The sequence below is a fragment of the Rhinoderma darwinii genome, chromosome 4 (assembly GCF_050947455.1).
Source record: "Rhinoderma darwinii isolate aRhiDar2 chromosome 4, aRhiDar2.hap1, whole genome shotgun sequence".
Classification (NCBI taxonomy): Eukaryota; Metazoa; Chordata; class Amphibia; order Anura; family Rhinodermatidae; genus Rhinoderma; species Rhinoderma darwinii.
This window is the reverse complement of record NC_134690.1, coordinates 260,798,081-260,808,749: the sequence shown is the minus strand read 5'-3', so window position 1 is coordinate 260,808,749 and position 10,669 is coordinate 260,798,081. Positions and strand designations below refer to the sequence as shown.

Genomic DNA, 10,669 nt, shown 5'->3' with positions numbered 1-10,669 from the left:
ATTCTTCAAACTTTATTGCAATTTTGGTCTTTTCAGATTACAAAAGGAATGTACGTTCCAAAGAAAAAAAATGTACAGGAAATGTATTGCAGATGTCCCACTAGAAAAATACATAATCTTGACCGTGCATACAATTCATTGAGGTGAACACTTGGTCTGGAGTGTTTGGTTTTCTGAATGAAAGACTTTCTCCTTTAGTCCTGAAGTAACACAATTTCAACGTTCTCATGAACACCTTGTAGAAGAAATTCCCCATCATAGGATAGGATTTTCCTCCGTTTTGCAGCTTTTAGGGTTCCAACTAGAGCCTCAAATAGATTGGCACATTTGTCATCATTGAATAGAACTCCAAACGTGACACAATACTTTCCATCATTACCTGTAAAGAAAATTAAAATGTAAACATTTCGTGGAAGTCGGTTCTTCAGTAAAATGCGTTGACCATGAGAGACGAGATAGTGACAGCGGATTACAGAAAAAAAAACAAAAAACATGTATTAACACCGAGATGTAGCATTAGGGTATGTGCACGCACAAAATCCAAAACGTCTGAAAGTACGGAGCTCCTGATTTTCAGACGTTTAAGCCACTCGCGATTTTTGCGGCGTTTTTTCTATAGTCAGTGAAAACTGCTCCAAAAACATGACAAGAAATGACATGCACTTTTTCGGGGGTGTTTTTTTACGTTCAGTTTTTGGAAAATGCCCCGAAATACGCCTGAAAAACATTGCTTTACACTTTTCCTATTTTTAAAGTAAAGACTCCAGATGTGTGATATGTTTGACTGTACCCTGAAAAGGGGTTCTCTGGGACTTTGGATATTGATGACCTATCCCAAGAAAAGACCACCAATATGGACTGTGTTACGGCAAGAGCGAGGATAGGAGTGTGTGCGTGCGCGTGCGCGTTCCCACTTCAGCTTTCAGGATCAGTCTTCTGCCGAACTGGCAAGGGGGCGTGTCATTGCTACAGACAGTGTAAGAGCTGGGGAGCGCTTACACTGTCCGTAGCAGAGATACGCCACCTTGCCAGTTCGGCAGAAGACTGATCTTGAAAGCCGAAGAGTCAGAGCGCGTGCGCAAACACTCTCTCTGCTCTATCCTCGCTCTTCCTGTAACACTGTCCATATCGGATTGGACAGTGTCACAGCCATAGTAACACGCCCCATTGACAGTTCAGGTGGTTATTTAAATATCGGGCGCCAAATAGAACGGCACCGATATCTAAATAACAGAGAAGGGTAGAGAAAAAAAAAAAAATGTAAAGTGCCCGAGGGTTTGTGCAGCCCTGCCTATTACATGCTGTAAATGTATGGGGACGTGAAAGGTTCTCTTTAAGGCTGCATGGACACTTCCATCGGCCATTGTACGGCAGCTGACGGTTCCGTGGAACATGGACCACACATGGATGGCTTCAGTGTGCAGTCCGTTGTTTCACGGACCAAATCAATGGCAAGACCGAGACTGTTCCGTCAAAAACGGACAAGAGCAGGACTGGTCCTATTTTTGAGGGTACGGCAGCGCGGTTCCGTTAAAACAGAAGTATGCATGGCCCAAATGAAGCGAATGTGTCAGAGTGATGTCAGTTAAAACAACGGATAGCACCCTGACAAAAAACTGAAGTGGGCATGAGGCCTTATAGTTTCCATAAAGGAGGCTCTATGTCTCGGTCATGTTTTGCAGCAACTCTCTCCATAAGGTTGCTGCCTAGTTTACACCTCATCCAAACATTTATGTTATCTGTACAGATAAGAAACTGCAAACCTTTCCAATTTAGATATCTTTACTGCACAATATTTAACATGCCTTATGCAACTGCATTCCATCTAGATTGAAACTCTCGCGTGGACAAGCCTCTTCATGACCAGACGTCTTCTCTTGGAATGCTTGAGTTTATAGTGCAATATGTCATTTTAGATTATTCAGTGGTAGTTACACCTCTATCTGGCTAGTTCATTGAAAAGTAATAACAAATGGCTACAAGTTTCACTTTAATATTTTACAACACTTTTCTCTTTTTGGAACGATTTCAGCTAAAGTGGGATTGAATGTTTAAACAGAATGAATCGGTGTAGTGTGTGCAGAGGTTTGAGTGGCACCCGGTCTCAGGGCCCTGCCACATAAGGTGACACCCGGGCCCTTTTATACAGGTAAATATTCTGCCTGGTAAGGGAGCGCTATTCGACAATACAGCACGTTGATTGGCACTGTAGTTCATTCCATACAAACGAAGCAATGACCGTTAATACGATCATTAGTCCCCAAACAGTTGCATCTCGTTGGTAGCACATTCCGTTTACACAGGGAGATGGGCTGCAGAACAAGCGGTTGTTTCTTTGTCAGCTGATCACTGCCCTGTTTCCTCATTCGCCCAATCATTGGTTAGTGAAAAAGAGCCTAAAGGGCATAGTCCAACATAACCACGTCCGCACAGAGCTGAAACCATGCTCACTTGCGGTCGCCAATGGTCGTTTGATTTTGATGGGTATTAACAGCAAAATTGTGCGACCAGGCTACACCGCATTTGAGGCCATGTTTGGGCCATAGGCAACGTGGGACTGTACCCTAAATGAACAATGCAGTGATGGGATATATCATTAAAGGAGTTTTCCAGCCAGTAAAAACTGATGGTTTTCTTCAAGATAGGCCATCAATAGCTGATGGTTCGGGGTCAGACTCGGGACCCCTGCCGATCAGCGGTTTTGAATGGGCTGCAGCACTCGTATGAGCGCTGCTTCCCCTTCATTTTTCTTGCTCTCGGACTGTTCGGCTCATATTTAGCGGTGCACCCCCTTTAAAAAGGCTGATCGGCAGGGGTCCTGGGAGTTGGACCCCAACCCATCAGCTATTGATGGCCTATCCTGGAGGATAAGCAATCAATTTTTATTGGCTGGAAAACCGCTTTAACAATATTGTAGAAACTGTATACAAAGCTAATTATACACATGTGTTACTGTAATAAGTGTGGATTCTATAGTGTGGTCATTGCACGTGGCAGCCGGGGACACTACAGATTGTGTGGCAGTACGTCAGTCCCTTTGTCCTAGAAATATTGGTGGTCCGAGTTCACATACTACAACCAATGTTAGGACATGCAGCTATGACACGTTTGGCTGGCATCTTTAATCCAGTAATATTAGGGTAAAACACTCCATTCATGGTCATTATAGCTCATAATTTAGCCAACATTACTTAAGTCATTGTTCCCTAATCAGTGCTACATGTGGCTCTTGGGCCCCTGCATGTGGTTCCCCAGCTGCTGGCAGCTTCAGATAGTATTATGCACTTGTGGCACCAGGAATAAGCAAAGAATTACTAAGGCATCATTCACACGAGCATATCAGATTCACGCGTGTGAAAAACGCACATGAATCTGGTCCGTGTTGCGTTATGCATCAGTGTGCTTTGCGAGTGGCATGCGTTATTCACGCACTCGCAATGCACATCCTTTTTTTTTAATATTTTCAATTGATGCGCAAATCACGTACTGCACACGTATGTGCATCCGTGCGCGGTACATGTTTTTCACACCATTTGACTTCAATGGGCGCGTAGGTGCGCAATAACGCACCAATATAGGACATGCAGTGAGTTTCACACAACAGACTCTCGCTGCGTGAAAAATCACGCATGTGTGAATGGCCCCATTGACACGGGGGTCTGGACACAAGTTTTATGGTACAATGGAACCGTATAATTACTGCACCACTGCAAAACCACATGCAGATTCTGCTGCAAACACAGTAAATCTTCAGCAAATAGCACATGGTTTTGCTGCGGTGCAGTAATACTTCACCATTGCTGCCCGAATGTGACCTTACTACTAGAAGTAGGACAACCGACAATTGTTACCATTACAGGGGAGTAGGGAACTGCTGTAACTAGCAATTGGAAATCTGATCGGACTGGCAAAACGTAAAGTGTACGTGGAAACAGCCTTACAGCAAGTCATGGCGGACTCCTAACTTCTGGAGCTGGCTACTAAACCTGGCTAAGGTTTGCCCAGGCCTGCACAGGGGTAAGAGTCATATTACTTGGGTGTATATTTTTTACACTCTCATATCCAGTTTGGCTCTACACCACTTGTCATGTTTAAAAGGGTCTTACAGCCTACAAAAGGTTGGGGACCTCTGACCTACATATTACTGCCACACAGGCGAATCAGACGGCATATTCTGTTATTATTGAATCAGGAGTATTTAGAGGAATGTCATTAAGTAGCGAGGAATGACTGTACGCGTCACGTGTTTACCTCTCGTGCCAAGACGCCGAATCTCCTCCACAAGAAGACCAACTTCACGATCTACATTCATTGTGATCAACCTGAAACAATTCAGACATTTTATTTAACATTTGTGTTAAACACCATTGTACCAGAGTTATGAATTCCTACAGTACTTAAAGGGGTTGTCCCAGAACAAAAAAAAACAAAAAAAACACCTATTACCAATCCTAATTTCTGATCCTGGGTCAACCCGTTTAAGTAGCTTTTGTTATGCAAAATAGAATCGGTGTTGCAATTTAAAGGGGGGGGGGGGTTATCCCAGACCCCCCCCCTCCCCTTCTGTTCCGGTTGACCAAGCTGACTTTGCCGGTGGACAATTTAGTCAGCAATGCATTTCCTCTGTGGAGGCAGCTGCAGGGGTAAAGTAGTATTACATGGTGGCAACTTGTATAAAAGGTCGTCCACGTAATACATAGAGGTCTCAAGCCTGCCACAGCTAGATTTAAAAAGGGGTGCCATTTAATGTGCAAAGTGTCTGGGGGTTTATGAGCCCCATAACAAACTTAAATGAATTAAAATGTACTTACCTTTGAGATCTTGGCCACTCCACTGACCACGATCCCATAGGATCTCGCCGGTGGTCTTTGTTACGCCGCCACAATATTCCAATAACTGCCCACAGCAATGAGGTGGCGATCTTACCAGCGCGGCTGCGATTAGTTGCAGTATAATAAATAAAGCGTCATCTATGCAGTCTCGTAATAAAGACCGGCAGGAGACCAGGGAAAGGAAACCATCGTGTTTAGAGTCCAGAGGGATTTCAAAAAGGTAAGTACATCTTGTTTTTGTGATCTTAAAAAGGGAGTATTCCCAACTTAGACAGAGGGACACCAGTCTTCAAGATAGAGGCAGGTCCCAGAGCTGGGACCCGCACCCATCAGACATTTATGGCACATCCACAAGATATGCCACAAGTGTCCACATAACCTACTAGGAGTTAAAGGGGTAATGCCAAGTTAAAACGTTTAGCAGATTCAGCATAGCATCTTATAAATTTGGCTGTAATTTTTGGATGTATGCCATACACTTGGAGCCATCTGCCTATTGACTTCTACTTGCAGTGCTGAACAGTATTGCCTTTTGGAAATATTATAGTGTTTAGAATAGTTACTTTTGTATGTTTTTATTTTATTTACATAATTACATTTAGGTCAAATGTATAGCCTAAACATGGCAAGAACAGCGCCTATATCCCATTTATATACTCCCTATAGCATAGATTTCCGTACTGCTTATAGCAGTCACAACATATAAACAATATCATCTCTTTTCTCCCTCTTAATATGAGAGAAAAGAAAGAGGGGGGCACTGCTATCACTATGTGCGCTATTCATGACATAGTTGAAGCCACGGCCACAATTACAGCAAGACGCAAGGGTCACAATAATACAATTCTGTAGCTGAAATCTCAGACAAATGTATGGTGAGTGTATCAGGATATGTGATGGCTGACAGAATTAGGCAAGATTTGTTCAGGCCTCTGTCCAACATATCACCAACGGCTTGTTGTATAGTAAACACTGATTATTTTAGTCCCAATATTAATATGACATATTTGTCTGCACAGGCAAGACTCAAACAAACAAGTCACACATTCTTCTCTGAATAAAACACATAGAATCAGGAAGAAGTCTTTACGGAAGTTCAAGTGACCAAGAGAAGCAGTGGCTTCCACCCCCTCCTTCCTGCTGACAGCTACGTTACATTGGCAGCGTGTGCAGATCGGTTTCTGACAGGATATAGGTTTCCTTATTTGTCGTTGGCATTTACAACAGATAAAGTTGCCACACTTGTACATGGTGTTACAAGCTCCACTTTATATGCGGACTATGCAAGAGACGAGAAAAAACACAATCCAGTGGGAAAATATATCAATATTCTCTGAAAACTGACACTTTCAGGGAGAACAAGTCTTAGGCCCCGCGCACACTAATGTATTTTTTGCGGCCGCAATTCATTCCAATGGGCCCATGCACACGACCGTGGTTTCCACAGTACGTGCATTGCCCAGGAGCCTGGACCGCAAAAAGAACGGACACGTCTTATTACAGGCCAGGCTAGTTGAAGTTAATGCGCAAGGCACCGTGATATGCAGGCGGCCGTGGGTGACACTTCGCGAGTCACAGCCCTTGCACACCACTACCGTCGTGTGCATGAGGCCTTATAATTTGACACAAAATGGAGCGCGCTACAGAACACATTGGCACGCCTCACCCACACTAGACACTTTGTAGATGAAGATCAGTATACACACACACACACTTTTTTTTAAACAAGTTATTCATTTTGCAAAACACAATTAGGACAAACATTACACATACGTGTAGAAACTGTTGAAAACTACGGAGCTGTTTTCAGAGAGAATAGCCTCTGACTTTCAGCCGTTTTTCAAGCTGAAAATGTTTAAGGTTTTTGGAGTGGTTTTTCTATCGGCACTATGAAAAACCAGCTCCAAAAAAAAAAATTTAAAATAAAAAAGTCTCAACAGCTGCGTAAAAAAAATGCTCCGTCTGAACAGAACGCCATTTTTCCCATTGATTTCAATGGCCAGATGTTTGTAGGCATTCAGCTACCGTCTTTCAGGCATTTACACCCTGAAAATGTTGCATGTGAACATACCCTCAAAAATATTGTGCATGTCACTTTTTCTAAATAGCGTTACTACACTTTTCCGGCAATGTTGACATGGGTCAGATACACAGTGTAGAATTCCATCCCAGATACCACAGGGAAATCCACCTGAACAGCCGCACCAAAAGTTTCTTCTTTTGGCACATATTTGGCGCTATGAAAACACACACACGTACTTGTTATTTTTTTTTTAAACTCGCAGACTTTGCTATAGATTTGCAGCCAATCCGTAACAATGGACATTTGTTGCAGATTTTAACTTCCTGAACTAAATGGGGGAAAATTTGCAAATTTGCAACAAATCTGCAGGGATTCCACAACATAAATTGACATAAAGCGGATTTTAAATCCACATCGCCGGTGAATTTTCACACGTAATTGGTGCAAATGGTTTCTTTTTCTTGTTTAAAGAGGCTCTGTCACCAGATTTTGCAACCCCTATCTCCTATTGCAGCAGATCGGCGCTGCAATGTAGATTACAGTAACGTTTTTATTTTTAAAAAACGAGCATTTTTGGCCAAGTTATGACCATTTTTGTATTTATGCAAATGAGGCTTGCAAAAGTCCAAGTGGGTGTGTTTAAAAGTAAAAGTACAAGTGGGCGTGTATTATGTGCGTACATCGGGGCGTTTTTACTACTTTTACTAGCTGGGCGTTCTGACGAGAAGTATCATCCACTTCTCTTCACAACGCCCAGCTTCTGGCAGTGCAGACACAGCCGTGTTCTCGAGAGATCACGCTGTGACGTCACTCACAGGTCCTGCATCGTGTCGGACGAGCGAGGACACATCGGCACCAGAGGCTACAGTTGATTCTGCAGCAGCATCAGCGTTTGCAGGTAAGTAGCTACATGGACTTACCTGCAAACAGATTCGTAAAATTTCTAGATGTAAAATATATGCTCAAAGAATATTTGCATAATTATGTGAGTAACTCAGGGGCAGGACAAGTTCTCTGCCCGAAGCAGAGGTTTCAGAATGCGCTCCTTCACCCGCTGTCCCTAGAGTTTACCATGATGGACAGTCATGCATTTGAAAGAGAATCTGTCCGCAGAAGATTGGTAGGCAATCAAAAACTAAAGAGAAGCGCTCATCAGACCCCGAAACATACATCATTAATGTATACTGCATGCCGATTTGACACGAGGCGTGGAGAGAAGGACCTGCACTCTGGGCGGTACAGTCGCCGTGGCAACTGTACTACGTCTGGACAGTACCGTGGACAGGTCCAATTCTAATTAATAGGACCCGCGCACGATACTCTGGGTGTTGTACGGTTGCCACGCCCACTATGTCGCGCCACATGAAGTAGTCCAATGTTAGGTTGGGCGAGAGATCACATATAGAGCTACACTTTAACTACTGCTCGGACATAGCGTCTAATTGGCTGTACAAAGAAATTTAAATACTGTTTATTTTAAAATGCATACATTACCCCCGACACGCCCAGTGGCACCTTGGGCAGCAGCCTACTCGTTCTCCTGGCCATGAAACAAAGTGTGTAAAGTTGTTTTTTTTTTCACATGGACACATTGAAATTATATGGATGTGTTTGTTGTACATCTCAATCCAAATGTTTGGGCATCTCCTCCCTCCTTAGCGGTTATAACTCTAAGGGTATGTTCACACGCAATTTTTTCAGGCGTATTTCGGGGTGTTTACGCCTCAAAAAAACGGAAGCTGAACGCCTACAAACATCTGCCCATTGAAATCAATGGGAAAAACAGCATTTAGTTCATACGGGGCGTCTTTTTACGCCGCTGTTTTAAAAACGCTGTTTTTTTGTTAAGCGTGTGAACATACTCTTATAGCTTTTCTGCTAAAACTAGCAGGCAATCTGTGGAACAACTGCACCATTTCCTGCGTTTTTTTACTGCAGAAAATGGTGCGGATTTTGCTGCGTTTTTTCCAAGTCTGTGAGATGGCAACATCACCTCTTTAGAACGCAGCAATTCAGGCCACTTTCCATGTTGTGGAACGGGAAAAAAAGATAAAAAATAAAATAAAAACGCACCCCAGGTTTTGTTAAATCTCACCCACTTTGCTGCTACCGTATTCTTCTGCGTATTTTCTATTAGCAATTCCGGACGGAAAATACGCAGCAATTCTGTTACGTGTGGACAGGCCCTAAAGGGCCAAGCAATGAAGAAGAAATACTAAGTGATTTTCCACAAGGATGCATTGACGTGAGGCATTTTTATTTTTTTACTACAAGTCTGTTTTTGCAAAAAAAAACAAAAAAAACAGCTGGTGTAAATATAGCGATTCCTACTGTAAAGAGTTTTTGTCCGGTACTTTACATCTGGACAAGCGTCCATTGGTCGTAGCGTTCTTTTAGTACAATAGACACGATCATAATCATCAAAGGGCTGATATTCACACAGTGACTTGTGCCCAGCGATGACCCACATAGGAGGGTCACATGGCATTACTTTCATGCCTAAAACAGTGGTCAGATGTTTGCTGGGATTCCATAATAAGGGAAGGTCTCCAATACTACACATTTCGTTTTTTTAGCGTTTTAACGCCAATTTTGTAGTCCGTAGCATTTTTGGGAAAACACAATAAGCGGACGGTATGACTTTTTTCAGAAATTTTTCTACAAAATTACACAATTTAATAAACGCCACTAAAAATGCAGAAACAACATAAAAGAAAGTCAATGAGAGAGCTCCGTAAAATCGCAGCCTGTCAAAACTTCACTGGCCATGCTGGCTGTACTGGGTCACTCACACTGTGCGATTGTTTTACGACTTTTGTATATTTTAGGACTTCGTTACTGTGCATAGCCCCGGATCATACGGAGTCCCTTAAACATGACATCACATGGAAATACAAAAGCAGCCACATATAGACACGGCAATGCCTGGGAACACACGCGCCCTATGACCGCCCAGGTGCCCAGTGACTGCCACTCACCCAGTTCCTTCGCTCCGGTAACCGTGCACTGGCAGCTGCAGGAGACAGGTCACACCGGCTCCAGATCAATACAAGGAAGGAGGAAGAAAAACGCTTTTGTGTAGGATGGAGTTAATATTAGCAGCACCGGGGCCGCCCATAGGAGCGGGGAGGAGATGGGGAGGAGGCTGCGTGCCGGCATTATCATGTGCTAGACAAGGTGAGATGCTCAGTATGAATGAGGACGGCGCAGGCGCACTCCATCCTGCGCCCAGTCCATTCAGCGCTGCCTGCTCTGTGCTGGAGTTACTCCTGGCAGGTTTCAGTCACATGGTATAGACCGGTCACATGACCTCCCTGACTTTCTCCTAGTCAGGGATGGTACCAGGGGGACGGTCCGCTGTCTGGATGAGGTGAGGGTTACATGGAGGGAATGGGCTTTATGGAGGCATCTAGTTCTGTAGGGGTTAAAATGCTTTGCTACTGTGAGATGGGAAGTGCTTCTGGTGCAGTAGGGGTTAATAAGTTGAACGTGGGGGGAGTTTTGGTGTAATGTCAGGGCCCCCCCATGGCATTTACCCTGGGGGACGCCACATGGTAACACGGCCCCACATAAATTGTAAATTAATAACTGTCGTTCTAACCACGAGTGTTCCTCTTGTGTAGATGTTTTAAGAAAGCAAGTCCGTCAGCTCAGCAGCACCAAGGAGTTGCTATCAAAAAGCGCCAGTGATTCTAGTAAAAATGTAGCGTTACCTAGACAGGGAGAAAGCTCAGCTCATTTTTAATGATGGCTTTGAAATCTCAATGTTTAATGGCCAAGGCTGCTGCCGGGTTGATAATTTAAAATGAATAGT

General features: G+C 43.6%; 1 protein-coding gene across 1 annotated transcript in view; it reads right to left on the bottom strand.

Annotated features, from left to right (window-relative positions):
• ABRACL (ABRA C-terminal like) overlaps positions 1–10,058 on the bottom strand; it is a 10,068-nt gene extending 10 nt beyond the window's left edge. Inside the window, exons 1-3 of the mRNA XM_075864288.1 lie at positions 9,834–10,058; positions 4,252–4,322; positions 1–379 (exon numbers count right to left, since the gene is read on the bottom strand). The exon at positions 1–379 is cut by the window's left edge and continues 10 nt beyond it. Of these exons, the coding sequence (XP_075720403.1) occupies positions 195–379; positions 4,252–4,312 (246 nt within the window). The 5' untranslated portion in view covers positions 4,313–4,322; positions 9,834–10,058 and the 3' untranslated portion in view covers positions 1–194. The remainder of the gene's footprint in view (positions 380–4,251; positions 4,323–9,833) is intronic.
• Positions 10,059–10,669: the final 611 nt, after the last annotated feature.